The following is a 20,970-nucleotide window of genomic DNA, read 5'->3' on the forward strand; positions in this document are numbered from 1 at the left end:
GTGGTGGTGTGAAGTGAGAAAGCTCCTGAGCACCACAGGAAAAAGAGTTCTGTGATCTTCTGTGAACATCTGCCTTGTCAGTGCATTTATTTGTGGAAAAGGAAACTATGTATGAAAGGTAAAGGCTTTTCAGCTTTGTAGTTCATGCTGTCAACAGTGCATTACAAAAATCCTTAGGTGGAAAAAAAAAACCACAAAACAACCCAGCAGGCTAAGTCAAAGCTAAGAGCAAAACTGCCTAAAACCAAATAAAGTATTTTCATCTCTCTCCTCATCCAAAATGACCTATTTAATGCAAAAGCAGGATGGGAAGTACAGTCCTTACTACTGACTCCTTCTGCAGATGATGCTCAAAGAAGAAAGATGAGTTTCATTCAGATGCTAGTCAGGCAGTGAGTGGCAAAATACCATAAGCCATGTCTTTCAGATCAGGGCAGGCAACATCTGCATATATTTGCTTTAAATCCTGTCACTGCTGATCCAAGTGCTCCAGCTCCAGCTGGAATTACATTGCCTCCATCTGACACAGCCTTCACCACCACGAGTACAAAGCTCACACTTGGGACTTCTGTTCAGGTGCTCTAGGACAGATTAGTCCCCAGATGTGAAAACCGCAAATAACACACACTAATTTTTTAGGATCTTATAAACACCACGGCTCAATCAAGCCCACTTGCTATTTCTTTCACTTTGCTGCCTCCTATCACAAAACTACTCTTCTTACCAAATGCATCTTAATTCCCTCTCTATTACCTTCTTTCTCCACGTCAACCATCCAACTTCTGCTCCCCTGGGTCTTGCCTGGTCACTCTGCAGCTGAGCTTCAATCTTGCCCAGGCTGCTCTGTTCTGGACCACCAAATGGATGAGACACTTCTGTCCCTTCCCAGCAACAAGAAAGGAAATGTTCAGCAATACTTGGCACCTGGCACTGCATGGGGGAATGCATGATGGAAGTGTTGCAGGGCACTCTAACTTTGGTAGACTCTCTGGATCCTTCTGTATTTCTGGGAACTTATTGTGCTAAGATTTCCATTTCCAGCACAGAAGAAGGAGGTTAGAAATGTTGTCTCCTGTGAAAGAGCTCCAGGCATTGGCAAGTCCAGAAGAGTATTAAGAAGGATGATAAACATGACCTTAAGTGCAACTTTCTTGCATCACTCTTTATATTAAACATCCTTTTTAGGAGAAACTATGCAGGAAACCATGCACATGAAGTACATGGCTTCCTGCTTCTGAGCATCACAGCATGCCATACATCATTTATAGGTCCAAAACGGGCAGCAGGATAGTCAGGCACCTCCAGCTCACCTTTCTCATGCACCCAGTTCCTGACCTGGAGGCTGTCCCTCAGAAACAAGGCAGGAACACAGCTTCTGTGCCTATTCTGGTTGCCACTCAACATGTAATTTAAGTCACAGATACGATGGGTACGCAAACTCCTTGCTAAAAAAGGATCGGTCATTGAACTGGATTTTTAACCATGACAAATTGCATACCTAAACTAAGAAAATAGGTAAGTGCAGGTTGTATTGCTGGTACTGATAGGTTTCTGTAGAACAGAGAAAGATTAAAAATCCTCAAATGGATCCCAGAACAGCTCAAGGTTGATGCTGAAACGAGAACAGCTCTGTAAAGTGGTAATCCTTTAGAATCCCTTCAGTCCTCTTCATCTTCTGTCTCCAGATGTTACTTTAGGTTTCCTGTCATTACTGTTATGATCTTAGGCTTGCAGCATGCATTTTAAAAAAATAATAATAAAGCTGAGACACACAAATTACCCAAACTACTCCCTTGCTAAGTATCAGCTAAACTATCAACTCAGATTCCTTTCAGAAACTAACAGAGGATTTTGTTCATGCCAGCACCTACACCTGCTTTAAATAAAAACAGCAGACTGAACCCACAATCCCCAAACTGGCATCTCTCAGGCTAGAATGAAGGAGCATGTGTGGGAAAATAACTTGAAGCTTAGGCTTGAAGTTTCCTGAACAACTTGTGTCTCTTCAGATGATGACCTCAGCTATACTCACTCTGGGATCCACTGCTGGGAGCAAGCCAGCCCTCAGAAATGTTGAAAAAGTAAATTATCACTGCTTCCAAAATTACAAAGAGGTATTTTTTGCTGCTGGATGTGTCGTTTCCACTTCTACACAAACAGTTGCCATAAAAACCATCAGTGAAGAGAAGTTTGGCATACTCAGTAGCAATACACCTATTTTAAGAGCAGTACCCAGCTACTGTATTCACAGTAAGGACTTTTCAGATAAGTATCTGGACAGGCTGAGAACTCTCATTCTGAATAAACTTCCAGATAGTTCATAACATTTGAAGAACTAAATTGTTATTTAGATAGTTATTAAAAAAACTCACTAAGCTTACACTGACCTGAAGAAAACACCCTGCAGCTGACCATGCACATCACCTGTATAGCACTTTGCCCTTCCCAATGCAGAAGTGTCCGTGGTAAGGCCCTGATTACAGACCTCTCCCCACCCCTCCTGCCATTCCCAGGACCACTGACTCCTTCCCAAAAGGATATTTTTAGTCTCACTGTACCCTCAAACCCTTATTGCTTCAGGATTTCAAGATAAGTGTGCTATTGCTTTACAGAACAAGAGTACTAAGGAATTGTCTTTCTTCCTAAATGCTTTTTTTTTTTTTAGTTATTTTAATAAATGAGTTTTTTGGCATCTAATGGCAAAAATATGCACAGATACTATGAAAATAAGCATGAAAATAAGGGCAGTCTTTGAACTACCCTAGGATGCGAGGAGTTAAAGGCAGTGCAGTACTGAACACCAGTCAGAAGGTCAATCTGCCACTAAGGATTTCACCCAACCTCTATTTCAGCTATCTTGGCACTACCCCTTGGAGAGGCCAACTGCATTATCATCGTGATTTATTCTAACAACATCCTTTACATTCTGCAAAAGGTTAAAACTCCTAAAAATACCTTCCAGACCATTTGTGACGTTGGAGAAAGCTGCAGTCCCACACCACTTACCACCAAACACATCGCCGTTCTGATAGTTTTTCCCCTTCTGAGTTTCCTCTTCGTTTTGAACAGTAGAAACATGCTTGGCTGACGCACAGCCCATAGCTTCATTCAGACAGCTCCAGCTGGACTGAACCACAAATCATGACTAGGGACGCACGCTCATTGTTTTAAAAATAATCCACCTTCTTGCACGGTTGTCGAGAGCCTTTTACCTAAAAGAACAGCATAAGAGAGAAAAATATTTAACAAAAGGCAATCTGTAAAGGTAGTGCTTGAAGAAAGCAAAATAACGGGGTTTCAAGAGTACAAGAGCACAGACTGTCTCCATCATCTTACATTGCTAAGTCTATTCAGTAAACGCCTATCAGTGCAATAAAGGCAGTCAGTCCCACCTTGCGACAGTGGTTGACCACAGAGTCCCTCCTGGCCCTAAGCTTTAATCTGTGGCTTGAAGCAAGGAAGGCACACAGATACGTTTCCCACTCACCCAGCTATTAACATGGAGTGCTGCTTTTATTTTGGAAAAAAAAAAAAAGATGAGAAAGCAGCAATATATGCTTCTCCCATTCCTTTTAACAATCTACCCATCAAGCCAGATTTCTTAAAAAGTGTTTTGGTGATTAAGAGCTGCTAATTGCAAGTGTTCCGAGAAAATAACCCCCTAAATCAATTAAAGATCTTATGCTAATAGTCGTGAGAGAAGAGAGCCAGCTGTATAATCTTTTTCTTACGTGTTCATTACTCCACAGAATCTGTAAAACCTCCGCTGCCCAAAGTGGCAATGATCCCCATTTGTAGACAGAATAACACTCCCCAAAGAATCCAGATGTCACACCAAACAAAAGGGGAAGGAAAAGCTAGGTTACAGCTGCAGTATCTTATGTCCAAAACATCAAACGTGCAGTGACTCAACGGCTCCTCTTGAACAAAGACCCCTCCGAAGTTTGACTGCATCTCCACGCATGGATTTCTTCCTTTATGGTCATTCCTCCTCCTTCTTCATCTCCTCCCAGCCACACACATTTCAGCACTAATTCCTCATTTCCCATCCCTCTCTTCTTCCATCATTCACCCCAACAGCACAGCATCTAACAGCACCGAGCAGGAATACAACATATGGAGCAGACATCAAATTACACCACCACACATCCTAATTACTATGATACACTCGTTATGTTCAGTCTCTCCTGGTTCTTGCTCCCACATTCTTGCAGTGCAGCAGGAGTGCTGCTGAGCAGCTGCCTCCACGCATGTCTAATTCTGCAGGAAGAAGTCTTAACCTCAGCATCAAGATGGGCACAAGGACCCACAAAGATCTGCAGCACGGCCCTCTGTGCCTGCCCTGAGGTAGGGGGAGGTAAGTGGAGCTGTAGGGAAGGAAGGAGGAACAGCAGAGTGGGACAGGTTACCACTGCTTGGTCTGTAAAAGAGATGTGGAATGCTCATTTTTTTACAGGATGCAAATTTGCCCGAAGGAAATAGCTTCTAGTGGATAAGCTAAAACAGCCAAGTTTTCTGCCACGGCCCTCATTTCAGATTTCAGATGAAAACAGCAAACTTGGTGAGCAGAGGCTGAAAACAGGAACTCTGCTTTCTGATTTAAAACACCACCAGTTATTTCACCCGGGGGAAAAGCACATGGCCAAAACTACAAGGACAGAGCACAGGCTGACCAGCAACCTGTTAGCCCCAAGAACCCCAAAACACCAAGACAGACAACGCATGCTAACACAGTATGGAGGAATCCACCTCTTATAAACCCAGCATCCCTACCAGAGACCACCAGAGCATGCTCAGCCACCCAAGCCCCACATTCACCTAGTTTTTTGCCTTCATCTCTCAGCATGGAGCACATCAGCTTGTTCTGGACCCAGAAGCACCCCACACCAGGCACTAACATCCACAGCAGGGAAGCAGCTGCTTGGCCATGCAACCCTAACGCACTTCGTAATGCAGGAGTGGGCAGTTTTGGGGAGGGCATTTTTTGGTGAAACCTCACAGGCAGCCAGCACACAGCAAAATACAGAGCACAAAGAGGGCTGTGCAGACGTCTCGGGGATTACTCAGCTCCCAGGCTTTGCCTCTGCAAAAGGGCAGATAAGGGAAAATAATGAAAAAGCAGAGCAGAAAAGGTTTTGCCTTAATCACTGGTTAGTGCCCAGGAGGGCGAAGTCCCATCAAACTGCTGAAGCAAAAGGGAAAGAAGTGATAGTGAATACATCAGGATAAAGCTCTTTGAGGAAGGAAGAAAACCCATCCCCAGCTGCATCACCTGCAGGATCTCAGCAGCACACACCTCCCTGAAACACAGCACCTTGGGAGGCGAGGAGCCAACACAAATGCAACAACTGGAAGTTTTTATTTTTTGCATTAACAAATGGTAATCAGAACAGTATCTGGTAAAAAACTACACACAGCTAGTGCTTGGATAGGCAATCCTTCCTGATGCCAACCAACGAGGCTAAGAGAGTCCCAGCACAGCAGCATCCCTTTGGAGATGCAGCACTTCCAATGGCAAGGAATAATGCAGCCTCCTCCCTCCCTTCTCCTCAAACATGATTTTCCCTTTTGTCTTCACAAGTGTTTTGGGGACATGTCGGTTTCAGAAGCCAAAAATAAAAAGCACAAGAAAACCTCCAGCTCATGTTCACCACCCACCACCATTAATTATCAGGATTTGAGAAGCAATTTACAAGCTCCGATCTGCAAAATGCTGGTGAGAAAAACCTCTCAAGCAGATCAAAAGTGTCTACACTACTTCCAAATAAGATGTGCAGCTTTGCTATTAACATCTTTGGTGCAGGTCAAGAGAAGATGGCTGTACTCAGCTTCAGATGCCATACTTGGTACCCCAAGGCTCTTCTGAGTGTATTTAGAAAGGGAGCTCAATTATTAGAATAGATATTGCCATTGGAAACCTTAAACAATTCCTTTTTTTTTCCTAATTTTTACATTTTTTTCTTTTGAATTACTTGCTGTGCTTTTTCTTTTTCCAGTTCTTTCAACACTTGATGAATTCACTCTTCATTCACTCAGCCCTTATTTCCTGCAGGCTGCATCCTCAAGGAAACACTCGTTGCTTCCATAGCTGGAAACCAAGCAGTGGATATCAGGCAGAGAATCTCCAGCGTTCTACAATAAATGGAAGCTAATTATTCTATTCCATTCTACAGCTGTGTTTGCTTTGATCTTTAGTGCGCTGAGATAACCTTTCACCTTCTACAGGTTGCAGATCCATCTCTAAGTTTCCCTCTGCTCTGAAAAAACCCAAAGCTACATGGAACAACCACACTGACTTCACCTACAAGGCAGCCTTGTCCAGGCAGAACCCAGGGACCTGACTTACTGCTGCTAATTACTGATTTCCTCTAAGCAATAGGTCTGTTTGGCTTTCATGTCGTTTTGTTCTAATATAAGAAAGCAGGGCTGTCTTCTGAATTTGCATTCCATGAGGGCCGTTGGGGTGAGCAGTCCCTGCTGTGACATCCCTCTTCTCCAGCAACCACCTGTACCACAAAAGATGCTTTTATTATTTTGCATTTTTGAGCAAAAAACGTGAGAACTTCTGCCTTTGAAATGCACCGGTGGCCTAAGGGAGGAGAAAAAAAAGACCAAAAAACCAACATAGAAGCTCTCTTCCTCTTTCTTCACATTATTCAAAGCAGCACTGCTGGTGGGTAACAAAGTAGTGGTGAGAATGAAGCTAAAGGAGCATGGAAAGCTTAGAGCAGGACGAGGGTTGGGGATGCTCAGAGCAATGTCCTGCAATGGCAGGAGAGGAAAGGTCAGCAAGCAGTGATGTGCTGTTCCATGGAGCACACAGGCAGAATGTGCTCCTCTCCCTCTGCTGATATTAACAGCCACGAAATCAAACATTTTCTCCCTCCTGTGAAGTGTTTGTCCCACGATGCAGAATTCCCATGTTTATTCCTGCATTTCAGTACGCCACTGGAAGCTGCTGTTCTGGCAGCAGCGTGGATGCAGCACTCATCGTGCTGAAAGGGGGAAAGGATGCTGAAAGGAGGGAGAGCATGCTGCAAAATCAGTAACACACAAGGAGATGCAGAAAGAGAGAGCACACGTTTTTGTAGCGTTCTACTTGAGCTGCACTAAAAATACCATCCACAAGCCACCCAGACCCAGTTACCCAACCGGACGGAGGTGGAATTGCCATCTGAAATTACACTTTGCACGTATCCTCTCTCGTGAGGCCATGCTCAGCAGAAAGAACAGCTTCACCATCCACATTTCAAAGGGCACGCACATGCTGTGGTTTGACAGCTAGAGAGACTGGAGAGAGAAACCAGAGCAGCTCCAGCTCATCTACCTGATTTCTCCTAGCAGGGAGGGCCTGGTTTGAATTAATGCTAATAGTTAGCATCAGCAGGTTATTGCAGGACAGGCTTTGTCCCACTGAGGCTTATCTCACCACTTTTATCTGCAAAGTGAGCCCTTTTTTTTTTTTTTGCAGTCAGCACTTCTCCTCATCCAATGCATGATCCCAAAGCAACAAGTGATTTCCAAACAAAACAGCTCCTGACAGCAATGTGATACCTCCCTGCTCGGTCTCCTAAGGACAAACAGTACTACGAGTCCCAGGGATGAGATTTCATGCACAGCAAAATACAAATGAGAAAGCAAAGGGGGGAATCGCATCGCAATCCTCTCCTAATTAATTCACATGGGGTGGAGTTAAAGTCATGGCAGCATGAGAAGCCCAGCCATCAGCAGCAAGGGATGCACATCACGGCACTTCCACATTGTGTTCATTACATTTTGTTTCTTTTAAAAACCTCAAACGCCTTAAGAACAGCAACAGGAAGATTACCACTGCCATTATGCAGTTCAAATGTAATATTTTCTCCCCCTAAGAGATATACACCTCCAACACACAGGATGAATACCCAGGAGAAGAGGGTGCTTCTAGGGAGACAACAGGACTTCAATACAATGTATTTCACCTGCATGGCTGCTTTCTCCTTCACATCAGCACACTGCTGCAGCTTCTCTTTACCACTGTAGGTGGTGTCACTTTCTCAGAATTTCCAAAGAATCAGGACATTTATGCTATGTTTTCCTTTGCAAAAAACAAGCCTTTTCAATTAAAAGTGAGGTTATGTGAAAATAAGTCGCAAATACCTTCAGCATTTCCCACTTCTCTGGGAGCAATTCCTACAGGTGTCACGAGGGCATTACAGAATGGCAATGGATATATTTCCACAAAATAATAAATGTTCATATAGAGTGGCTTGCTATCAAATGCATTTCAGAGCCTATTTCAGTGATGGCTGTTACTGCAGTATCTCAGTCCTTTTCTTTCAGGTTACAGTCAGAGCTAGATGATTGAACACCCAACAGAAAACAGCTTGAGGGCCCTGACTCAAGGCAGCAAGACCTCTTCCATTGACTTCTGATGGCCTGAGGTCACTTTCCAAGACACACGTTTCATAGGAGGAAGATTGCTTAGTGATTTATTTTACTAATAAAGTGAAATAAAGAGGTTTCAGAAAGGCATCGCTGGTGATCATATTCAAGCTAAGCCTGTTGGAGCGATGGGAGATACAGGCAGGACTACACAAAGCCCAGGTTCAGCTCTTCTCAATGTATGAGCTTCCTGACATCTAAGCACCTCCACCACTTGCTCTAATGGGTAAGGCAGCCAAGCACTGCTGAAATATGAAGAACGCCACTCACTAAGCTCAGCTGTCCAATTTAATGCTATTTCTCTCTTCCCAGCTTAAAACCAAGACATGGCTTACTGAGCAAGATAAAGCACAAAGCCCTGAAGTACAGGAACAGTGACTGGTGCTGCATGGCCAGCACTGGATGGCAAACATCTGTTAATGTTGCAGCACTCTCAAGCATGGCATCAGAGCAATCTTGTGATTAACCAATAAAGGCAACTTTGATATATATATACTTTTGTTTTAGACCAGACGGAAAAAAAAAAAAAAGTTCCCATGAATTGCTGTGTAATTTTTAAGCACCAGGATTTCTAATGCAATTGTAACTGCACCCATTGATCTATTCATATCCAAACAGCCTTACAGAGGGAAAATATCCCCTCAAATCAGCTGATTACTGGGTGTTTCCCTGGGAAATCCCTGCGAATGTACAAAATCAAATGGAGGAACCTACTATTCAGCTGCATTAATGAGTCCAGGGTCACAAATACAGCAGCAATTAATCCATCTCCCCCTCCATGTGCAGTGCCTGCCCCATTACAGCCCCCAGCACATGCTGCAGGGGTGCTGAGCCTCGCCAGGATTCCCCCAGAGACACCTTCTCTTCACTCAGTGGCAGGTGAAGAAGTACGACACATACCTGTGTTCCAGGCCACGACACGAGTGAGCAGCAGACCAGCCAAAACAACTGAATCTTTTCAGTTCGCAGTAACACCGCTATAACTCAAACGATCACAACAGCACACTTGCAGCTGGAGCAGCACTGCAGGAACGCAGTTCTGCAGGTCCCTCCTCCTAGTGATGGTGCTCCTGGATTACAAGCAGCATACCCAGCAGAGGGATCTGAAACACAGGAATTACCTTCTGTTGTCTTTAAATGGCTTGCACCTTGCTTGGCTCTGCCCTGAGCTTGGCTCTGATCCTTCACCAAAAGAGAGTGTGTTAAATTTCTGCATACAGGCAGCTGCCTCCTATGTGGCATCTTGATGATGAGAGGGCTGGAGCAGCTCTCCTGTGAGGAGAGGTTGAGGGGACTGGGCTTGTTCAGCTTGGAGAAGAGAAGGCTGTGGGGAGATCAAATTGTGGCCTTCCAGTACTTGAAGGGAGCTTATAAACAGGAGGGGGAATGGCTGTTTGTGAGGGTGAACAGTGATAGGAAAAGGGGGAATGGTTTTAAACTGAGACAGGGGAGGTTTAGGTTAGGTATTAAGAGGAAGTTTTTCAGCCAGAGGGTGGTGAGGCACTGGAACAGGTTGCCCAAGGAGGCTGTGGATGCCCCATCCCTGCAGGCATTCAAGCCAGGCTGGATGTGGCTCTGGGCAGCCTGGGTTGCTGGTTGGCGACCTGCACATAGCAGGGGGTTGGAACTAGATGAGCACTGTGGTCCTTTCAACCCAGGCCATTCTATGAGTCAATGATTCTGTGATCTCAGACATCTCTCAGCACTCCCGTGCTTCAACCCCAATGATGGCAATGCCACATTTTGGCTGAATTCAGAGCACTCCACAGCTGACTCGATCTGAAGTTATTAAAAGCCAAGTGCTCCAGTTGCTGCTCTGAAATGCATGCAGGCAGAATTTACCACCAGTTTATCCAGAGCTGCTTTGAAAGCACTTCTGCAAACAGTGATGCAACCTTGCAGGCCAGCAGATCTTCAGGAAAGTCGCATTTGCAATGCATTGGGCACCACTGACTGCACAGCATGCACACAGCACCAACTCCATGATGATGATGATTTTTTAAAATGAATTAATCAGAATTACTCAATACTGAAAATACTCCTGACTCCCTACCCAATGGCAGACGGAGAACAGTGCAGCTAAGGAGCAGAGGCAGCAGCCTGGCTGAAGGACCATGAAGTTTCCAAAGTCAGGCAGCTGAACTGCTGGCTTGATTCCCAAGCTGTGAAAGGTGTATAACAGAGCATGAACAAATTAGAGGAAATAATCCTGAAAGCAAACGGCAAATGAAGTGCTCTCCCACGCCCCCACACACTCACCCAGACACACAGTTGAGCTCTAGCAGTCATTTTTCTGCCAAACGTGTATGGGAATAGGAGGGAAAAAACAGCTGAAAACATTAGAGCCGGAGCCAAAGCAAGGAGAAAAAGTCATACGGAGCAAGGAAAGAAATGCATTCTGCTGAACGGCAGGAACAGAGGAGAAACAGCGCGCCTTGTTGACGGGTGAAGTACCAGAAGACTGGAGGCTTGCCAATGTGACTCCCATCTACAAGAAGGGCTGTAAGGAGGACCCGGGGAACTACAGGCCTGTTAGCCTGACCTCGGTGCCAGGGAAGGTTATGGAACAGATTGTCTTGAGGGAGATCACGCGGCAAGTGCAGGACAACCGGGGGATCAGGCCTAGCCAGCATGGGTTCACGAAGGGCAGGTCCTGCTTGACCAACCTGATCTCCTTGTATGATCTAGTGACCCGCCTGGTGGATGAGGGAAAGGCTGTTGATGTAGTCTACCTAGACTTCAGCAAGGCCTTTGACACTGTCTCCCACAGTATTCTCCTGCAGAAGCTGGCAGCCCGTGGCTTGGACAGGTACACTCTTGGCTGGGTAAGGAACTGGCTGGAGCGCCGGGCCCAGAGAGTGGCGGTCAATGGAATTAAATCCAGCTGGTGACCGGTCACGAGTGGTGTTCCACAGGGGTCGGTGCTGGGGCCTGTCCTTTTCAGTATCTTTATTGATGACCTGGATGAGGTCACTGAGTGCACCCTCAGTAAGTTTGCAGATGACACCAAGTTGGCTGGAAGTGTCGATCTGCCTGGGGGTAGCGAGGCCCTACAGAGGGATCTGGACAGGATGGAGAGCTGGGCTGAAGCCAATGGGATGAGGTTTAATAAGACCAAATGCCGGGTCCTACACTTTGGCCACAGCAACCCCAAGCAACGCTACAGGCTTGGGGCGGAGTGGCTAGAAGACTGTGTAGAGGAAATGGACCTGGGGGTGTTGGTTGACGCTCGGCTAAACATGAGCCAGCAGTGTGCCTGGGTGGCCAAGAAGGCCAATGGCATCCTGGCTTGTATCAGAAGTAGTGTGACCAGCAGGAGTAGGGAAGTAATTGTTCCCCTGTACTCAGCTCTGGTGAGGCCGCACCTTGAGTACTGTGTCCAGTTCTGGGCCCCTCACTGCAAGAAAGACGTTGAGGCCCTGGAGCATGTTCAAAGAAGGGCAACAAAGCTGGTGAGGGGTCTGGAGCACAGGCCTTATGAGGAGCGGCTGAGGGAGCTGGGATTGTTCAGTCTGGAGAAGAGGAGGCTCAGGGGAGACCTTATTGCTCTCTATAACTACCTGAAGGGAGGTTGTGGTGAGCTGGGGGTCGGCCTCTTCTCCCATATAACTGGTGATAGGACTAGAGGGAATGGCTTCAAGCTGCGCCAGGGAAGATTCAGGCTGGATATTAGGAAATACTGCTTTTCTGAAAGGGTGGTCAGGCGCTGGAATGGGCTGCCCAGGGAGGTGGTGGAATCCCCTTCCCTGGAGGTGTTCAAGGAACGTTTGGATGTTGTGTTGAGGGATGTGGTTTAGCGAGAACCATTGGTGATAGGTGGATGGTAGGACTGGATGATCTTATAGGTCTTTTCCAACCTTAGTGATTCTGTGATTCTGTGAAACGTGTAATAAATAACTGAACAGGTTCCCAATACCGTGTATACCGTCAACAGGGATGGAAGTGCAGTGGGAAGTTGGGTTTTTCTGTAAGAAATGTGCTGCCAGGAGAACACACACCGCCACAGGGCTGTGCCATCAGTGGGTGGGCCGTGCCCAAATAGTGCCAGGCAGGCACCTGGGAGCACTGCTGATGCTCTTACCCTCCAGGTGGAAGGGTAACGTCTGCAGACACACAGACCTCAGCCTCATACTGACTACACTACAGGGACAGCCAGGCTCTGTCACCTGCTAGCAAGCCCTGCTCCTCAGAGGACATTCTCTCTTTTGCTATTTCCCCAGCCAGGATTCCCTGCAGGAACTCCCTACACCTTCCCCATCCCACTTGCCAGGCTCTCCTGGCACAGGACAAGCAGTCATGGGCTCCATGGCCCTGCGAGCAGCTGTGCCAACCCTGCAACACAGCCAGCCAGCAGCTGTACAGCACTAAGCTCCTTGGGCCCCTGGCTCCCCCACTCAGCTCTCTGCACATGAAAATAGCAGCTGCTTTGCTGGGAATAAATCCTGCAATATCTTTACAGCCTGTCTCTCTCCCTTTTGGCTTCAAGGGTGAGAAGGATTTATTTTTAAAATTAGAAAAAGAAACAACTTTTTTGAGTTCTCAGGGCAGGCTGGCTATCTTAGGTATGCTGTCATCACGCTAGGGAAGCAATACTGGGTCTAAATTCAAAATGCATTGGATTTTTATTTTCTTTTTATTTTTTTTTTAAAAAGAGGGAATAAGATGGGGAGAAATTGAACTATTGCTAATTGTAGCACTTCTCCAAAAGCCAATGCCCAGCCTGCAGGACTGCAGCCCACCGTGCTCCTTCCTGGCCATAGCTGAGCAGGGAGCTCAGAACAGGAAGCCAACTGGCTGCTATCAGCAGGACAGCCATGTAACCCAGCCCTGTCTCCTAGAACAGCCTTTAATTTCTGGCAGCTCCTACCCTCAAAGCAAGGTAATCATAAATGCTGGCATCATTTGCGGTACCCGTAAATTACACAACGCCAGACAACTGATAATCACAGTCTCATGAAAACCCATTTCAGGAGAGATAAGCACCAAAACACCATAAAGCTTTCAGTCAGCGTCACTGCAGCTTTCCATCACCACGTGATGTGCATATGCTGTGCAACTGAACCCACTGTGGGTTGTTATTTTAAACAGACTATGGAACAGAGCCTGTATCTCAGCGCAAGTGTCAGTAGCACAGAGACAGCAGAAAAGCATCAATCCCAGAGGTGAGTCACAGGATTCTCCTCTCTTCACCTTGTTCATCTTCAATCCCGTCGTTTGTAATTAGGAAATTACACAGAGAATAGCCACTGTTTTGTCACGTGCAGTGAATCACGCAGTGCATGTCAGTGCTCATAAATAAACTCCGCTTCATCGAAATGAAATTCAGACCTTTGAAACTCTAAAGACTAAATAAATCCAGAACATCAACATTAAAAAAGAGCACGGACAGATATGGTACTCGATCCGTTGAGGCTTGAATGACCTGGAGAGAAGTACCTGTCCTGTACAAAGGCTTCCCCCTCATCCCAGCTGAAGAACTTTCTTTGCAATAGGGGTTGAAACTAGATGATCATTGTGATCCTTTTCAACCCAAGCCATTCTATGAAACTATATATTGTTTCAGTATAGAAAGCATAGTGTGTGCTCTGCACAAGCTTCTTGGCAATACTGACCTCTGTCATCACGGACATCTCTCATCAAGGAGGATCAGTGAGCAGCAAGGCAATGGCAGCAGGCTTTTTTGGAAACAAAGTACCTGAATGGCCCAGGGAAGCTGACAGCGTTGGTCTGTGCAGACTTCTGAGCTCTAAGGATGCCACTGTAGTTAGAGGTGGAATGCTCTGCTTGAAACCCACTGTACCTACTCAGCAGGGAACCAAGGGATGGGAGAAGCAAATCCAGCAAGGAGTTAGAGGCTATCAGCTTCATGGCACCAATGCCATCACGGTCCCCACAGCACTGAGCAGGCACTGTGAGAGCATGGAAGTGACAGGCTGCTTCCCAGGGTGGGAGAGACCTGAAACCAGAGGGGAAGAAGAGAAATGCTGTGGCATTAAGGAGAGAAGTGCAGAAGTTGCCTAGCAACTCTGTTATTCTGACTACTACTGAGTTGGGTGAAAGAAACTGCAAGTATAGGGACAATGAAATTCAACATATATATATATATATACACATATATCAATCTGTAAATACTGCCAAGATGCCCCAATGGGAATGGCAGCTCCTCGGGCAGCACATCCTAGGATGGAAGCAGTATTCCTACCAACTCTTCCCATCTCTTTGTAGGCAATCAAAAAAGCTTGCACAGATCTCTGAAGGCAGGTGGTAACATTATGCCGAAATGGGCACAAGGAACAATGCTGGATTCTCACACATCACAAAGCTGGGCTTACCAATGACTTAATGTATTTGTTTGGGGCAATTCACTTGCATGCACAGATCCCCAAGAGAGATTCAATAAGACAAAGAGTTCTCAATGTAAATAAGCTCTTTCTTGCAGGTAAAAAAAAAATAATTCATTTCTGCTATTATTTGACTCGAAAGATCAATCTGCACATGGCCAATACACTTCCATCTCTAACACAGCTGATAAGAGTGTAATGGAGCATTAACATGCATTTAAGGCTGTTTAAGTGCCCTATTAGAGAAAAAGGATCTGATTTTATGTATGCCTAAGTACAGGTTCCCAGAAGGACATTGAAAAGAAAATAAAAGAAACACTTCTTTAAGAGCACGGTAGACTTTTTCCAGAAGGAATGGCGCAGGTAATCTGATTTTTATGTTCAGCTCATGATAAAATCCAGCACTTCTGTGCCCCTCCATGGCACATGGCTCTCCTCAGGGGCAGGAGAAGCAGTCGAGCCCCGGGAACGTCAGTCCCTGCGAGCAGCCATGTACCCTCACAGCATACAAATGAAACGGGATGGCACATCTGGGAACCCAGGCACGGGGCTCTGAAACACACCAGCAGCTTGAAGGCAGGAAATTCTCTTTCAAAAGGAACGAATCCTATTTATTTTAGTGATCCAACTGAATATACACACAAACAAAAACATCGCCCCGATAACCATCCGCCATGCAGCCCGTGGGTTTGTTACAGGCAGTGGGATTTGGGCTCAGTGCACAAGATGCAGAGCCTGTCTGTGCCATTTTCTCACTCTTCAGTTTGCAAGAATATCGAGTGTTTGAGTTATTCAGAATTTACCAGGCAGAAATACTCCGTTTTCCATCCGAGCCAAGGGAAGGGAGGAGTGGAAAACACTCAGGCACGATCTTGAAAATTACAAATCAATCAGCCTTACCAACTGTTTGAAATCAGAATTAATGAGTGTTTGAAAACAACTGGAGAAACATGTTTAATTGAAAAAAAAACTTCACACAGCTTCAAGTCATGGAAGGCAATGCATTTGCTTTCTTTGTCTGGCAAAGCAAACACCACTGCTATTCGAATGTTCACAAGTCAGCATCCTGGAGGGACTTCACTACAGGAATCTGAAAGCCAACTGGAAGCACCCTAAAAAGTCACTTAGCCTGGTGTGATGGTAAAGAGAGGGCAAGTTTATCCTCCATAGGTTTTCTGTAATGTCAGAAGAAGGGAATGATTCTTTCAGGGATGCTGAGGATCCTGATTTAGAAGAGCTGAGTGGTCCTGGAGCACATCTTCCCTCATTTACCCTCACTGCTAGCACGTGGCTGGGGGGGACCACACTTCAGTACTGAAAAACCCTACCCAAAACCCTCACCAGCATTCTTAATTAAACAGAGAGAAGCTAAACCACGCCTTCAGAAAAGAGCAGCCAGGGAAGAGCCATACACGATGGGTGGCACCAAGTGATGCAAATTAATCAAATCTGGAGAAAAGTGCCAAATCCCAAAGGGGCAGAGAAAAGCCAGACAATTAAGCTACCCGATGGTAGAATAAACTTATCTTGACATGCGCAAGGTAACCAGATTAAGAGGAATAAACATACAATTGCAGCCTGGGTTCCACTGCAGACAGCTCAGTGACAACTGCAGTTGGGATTAAGCAAGCAAAACTCTTCAAAAAATGGGACAGAACATAATAATTAAAGGAATGGCAACACCATAATGTCTTATTTTCCACCTTCACCTCATCAGTTACCATAGCAAGTTCTAGATAATGAAAGAAAAAAAAAAAATAGAGCAACAAATCAAAGCAGCAGAAAGATGAATTTGTATTGATTTGCAAGAAGGGACTAAGAAGGGATATAACAAACTTATTTCTTAGTGACCAGGATTGTGTCTTGTAACCATCCTCACTAACTCTGCTCACACACACAAACAGTCCTCCAACCTTACCTCCCAGAGCCCTCACTCACCTTCTGCACTGCATCTCAGAAGATCTCTCATTGCTTCTCTGCAAGGCACAGCAAGTTCCAGCTGGTGTATAACACCTGGAAGAGTTGTCACCATGCAGCGCAGCGTGCAGGAGCGTTCTCGCCTATTATTCCTGTTATATAACTCTGATTAAAAACCACGAGCAGCTCGCTGCTGTGCAGTGTGTGCCCACGGGCTGCAGCTCCTGTCCCTAACTTCAACGCACCAGAGCAACCCAGCTATCTCACGTCCCAAGATCAACCTTTCATGTTTAGCTTGAGAGACTCCACACGCACGTTTGGATTTTTCCCTTAAAAGATGGCAGAATTTGCATTCCTCAACAGCACTGCAGCCAGCATATGCCACCAGATAGCCTCTCGTTAACATCCATTCATTAAGGCTCCAGCTTGATGCAAAGGTTCCCGTTCCATCCGCTGCCCTGTCAATCCACGCAGTCCCTGCAAGCAGGCATGACATTTTGGATGAGGAGGCTCAGTGAAAGCAGCACGCCAAGGCAGAGAGAAAAACAATCACACTGCTATGCTTCTGCTCCTGGGTTCTCAGACTCAAGAGAACAAAATGTTCTCCCTGCACGGATCACCTTCTGTTGGTCCCATTTCCCTTGGCTCACGGCAACAGTTAACCAAATTTCCCATTTTTAAGCAACATTTTGGGTTGGGTTTTTAACCTGAAAAAGCTCGGGAAAAAGCTCTAGACCAGAGTGGCTTCTGCTGACTGGCCAGGAGTGCACAAAGCATCTCTGGTCCTCCAACATCACAGCTTATTTTCAGAGGGTCTGAAAGTCCCTCTGAAGGGACTGAAGGCAAGTCTTAAAACCATTTTTCTCTTACTCACCCTAACACTGTTTTTTTCTAAAACAAAATAAGAAAAAGAAAACACAAACTGCCCAATCCAATGTGACTCGGGATGAATTTTCAGTCAATCTGGAACACTTCAGTTCTGATAGGAACAACCCAAGCCTTTGGATTTACGTAATTCCTTCCTGATGCCAAGCAGCAGCCAGCAGCCTCTGCCAAGTTCTGTTCTGATGTTTGGGGCTAGGAGGAAGCCAGCAAATGGCAGCAGGAGTCCAGATGCACGATGAGGAGCAAAGAAGGAGCTGCACCCTGTTAAGGTTGTGCTTGCTACGCTGTTTTCAAACAGATTAAACAAGTGAAGCACTGTTAGTATATTTAACAGGGTGGGTGAGGATCAGATTCAAGGGACAAGACGCATCTTGCAACAGAGCAAGTATTTTTGGTGGCAGCTAATAATAATTGGGCTTTTAATTAAAACGCAGTTGTCCATGAGCATCAGTTTGCTCTCGGCTACAAAGAATGCTATCTTTAGCCTGGAAGTTTCTCATTAAAAGCAAAGCATTTGTTACCCACTGACAATATGCTCATTATGCAAAAGCAAAACTTTTCATGCTGTACATTATCAAGGACTAAAGGAGGAGGCTAACACCAAGTACACACATTGAGAAACCCACCGCACAGAACTACTCTACAGAATTTTTCAGTTACTATAAATACCTCTACCTAATTGCAGGCTTCTGCTGTTAGACTTCACGTCGTAATGGATGAAAGATGCCCATGCCATTCATAAATGTTATCTATCCTACTCCCTGCAGAAAATAAACCACCAAGCAATTACCTTCAGCAAAACAGCAGGAGAGCCGTTCCACTTGAAGTCATAGAAAAGGTATTACAGGTTTTTGCCTGTTTATTTTTACCACCACTTTAAGTCCTGCATTTATCCGCTGAGCAGAATCTTGTTCTCTTGCCTTAGGTAACACAAGCACAAGTGACATCCAGTGGGAGGCATCCATATACGACTTCTCTCTGCACCTCAATCCATGTCTCAGAGCACCTGGATTTCCTTTGCCAAGCACCCTCAGCATCCAGCAGCAGCAGTCCTGCACAACACTCATTAATGAGGCAGCATCATCAAAGGCCTCCTTGGCTCCTACCTGCCAGCAGGGCACTGCAGTCGCTCACACCAGCAGCCTGTAGGATGCAGATCATTCACAACACTGGGTCTTCACAACCACAAATGTCACAATCACTTGTCTCCTCTCACCAGGTGCCCTGAGAGATGCTACAAGCACAGTGCGGTATCAACACTCCAAACAGCAGTCCGAGCTGTGCAAACAACTGAAAACAGCTGAAACAGTTCGGTCCTCCCTGTACATACAGATGGTGTCTGTATCTTCTTTTATCATTTATTTGTATCTCTCTCTTGTTCTAAAAACCACTGACCATAGAATCACAGAATGGTCTGGATTGGAAAGGACCACAGTGATCATCTAGTTTCAACCCACTGCTACGTGCAGGGTCACCAACCAGCAGACCAGGCTGCCCAGAGCCACATCCAGCCTGGCCTTGAATGCCTGCAGGGATGGGGCATCCAAATGGTTTCATATCTAACCACACATCACTTCTTGTTTCATGCTCTTTTTCCCCTTGCACAGGAAGATGCCCTTGCTAGGTGGCAGAGCAATGTTAGATCAAGAGCAAACCAATGTTCCCCTCTAGGAAGCAACATTCCCCTCTATAACATCACCTCTGTGAAAACCTGGTTCCAATACACAGCCTTAACAGCCCCAACAGTTTGCCTTGCAAAAATGGAAATCTGCACTAATCCCTTGGATCAAAAAGAGGCTTAAAGCTTTAGGGATTTGGCTCTCCTAGGAGTGATTTTCTTACAGAACTGCGTGTGTTAGACCTCCTTGCTTATCACTTTTTTTTTTTTTCCAATGGCACTTTAAAACTTAGTTCACTTGGTTTATCCTTTCAACTGGCACTGCGCTGCATTTGAAGTCTGATGCATTCATACAAATCAACTAATTAGTACCTGCACAGAAAGTGCAGCAAAGAAAACCTTGCCATTTTTGCCATGGTGCAGGAGCAGGTACAAACAGTAAAGAAACACTGGCTCTGCTGAGCAGCAGCTTCTCATAGGAACACTTTGGGGAAAGCACTGTGTCCCACTCAGCCCACAGAACCCTCGATGGTGAGCAGAGAGGTGGAAAGCATCAATTGCAGCTTCCAGACTAAAGAAGAGGTGCTTTAACACAGCATCCTAACAAATGATACCCAGCAGGCACCCTGGGAGTAGTTTATTCGCCATGCTTTATAAATAACCAGACAGGAGCCCAAAAGTATGACATCATGTAGGAAATCCAAAGCAAAACAGAATCGCTTTCTGTTTTTCACACATCTGAGAAAAACAACAAACAAAACCCCTATGTTCCAGATGACATAAACTTCCTGTACTTGTATTGGCCTGATCGTAGATTACCTCAGTTTTCTGTCTCATAACCAAACTTTTCCTGCATGACCAAACGCTTATCCAAAAACTCCTAATGCTTGTACATGCTTTCCAGCATCCTCTCCCAACATTACATCACAGAATCCTCAGAGTTGGAAGGGACCTTTAAAGGTCATCTATAGTCCAGCTGCCCCGCGCTGAACAGAGAGAATCATCCCATAAGGAAACATCCTATAGGGCTGCCTTTTGATGGACGTGTTTTAATTTGCACAAGTCAACCAACTTGCTCACCGAAGCGGCACTCCCTGGGGAAAACATTCAAATGAGCTCTTCTATTAAATTAAAAAACTACATCTGCCTGCAGTTGTTTAACAAGCACTCGAGTTTCTTTTACAACAGAGCATCGCTCCGTGTTTGCAGGGAGCATGTTCCCATGCACTCCAATTATGCTGTTGCTAAAGAAATATCAGACCTCTGAAATGAAGGTTAACTATATCTGACATGCAAGAACAGTGTACAAATGTACTTAGGAGATTGCTCACATCATTTATGACAATATTGAATTTAGATGTTTTCTAGCAGCCTGGAATTCAATGAAGAATAATCACAGGTTACAAAAGGATGTTTTAAAAGGATGGTGGTGGAACTCAGCAAGGTAAAAATCCAAGGGAGGGAAGAAAAGATGTAAATATTAAGAACAACTATTTTAATCCGTGAGTTTAGCTGAGCTTCACGAACCATAAGTGACTCCAGATGAAGAAGCACTGGGAAAGGGGCACGACAGGAACAAGGATGCATCTGCCAGCCTACACCAGGATATCCCTGCATCAGCTTAGTAGGAATCAACCACTTCACCCCCTCTTGCCCCATCCCTCCTATAAACAAGAGGTGGTGAGCACAGACCGGCTGTGCCATGGAGCTGCACCAGGGCATGGCACACTGTGTGCCCAGGAGCCACAGACTGGGAAAAGCACCTCTGAGGCTAGTAGAGAATAG

At 45.6% G+C, this 20,970-nt stretch overlaps 1 protein-coding gene across 4 annotated transcripts in view; it reads right to left on the reverse strand.

Moving 5' to 3' along the window:
- Nucleotides 1-20,970, reverse strand: part of C9H1orf21 (chromosome 9 C1orf21 homolog) — an 89,296-nt gene that overhangs the window by 48,394 nt on the left and 19,932 nt on the right. For 3 of the 4 annotated variants that reach the window (XM_090145931.1, XM_090145929.1, XM_031595514.2), the window contains exon 2: nt 3,007-3,212. In XM_090145931.1, coding sequence (XP_090002057.1) covers nt 3,007-3,100 — 94 coding nt within the window. In that variant the 5' untranslated portion in view covers nt 3,101-3,212. Of the gene's footprint in view, nt 1-3,006; nt 3,213-9,324; nt 9,506-20,970 lie in introns of those variants that run through there. The other variant, XM_090145930.1, reaches the window with a different exon arrangement.

This window comes from Phasianus colchicus, chromosome 9 (assembly GCF_987193195.1).
Source record: "Phasianus colchicus chromosome 9, bPhaCol1.hap1.1, whole genome shotgun sequence".
NCBI lineage: Eukaryota > Metazoa > Chordata > Aves > Galliformes > Phasianidae > Phasianus > Phasianus colchicus.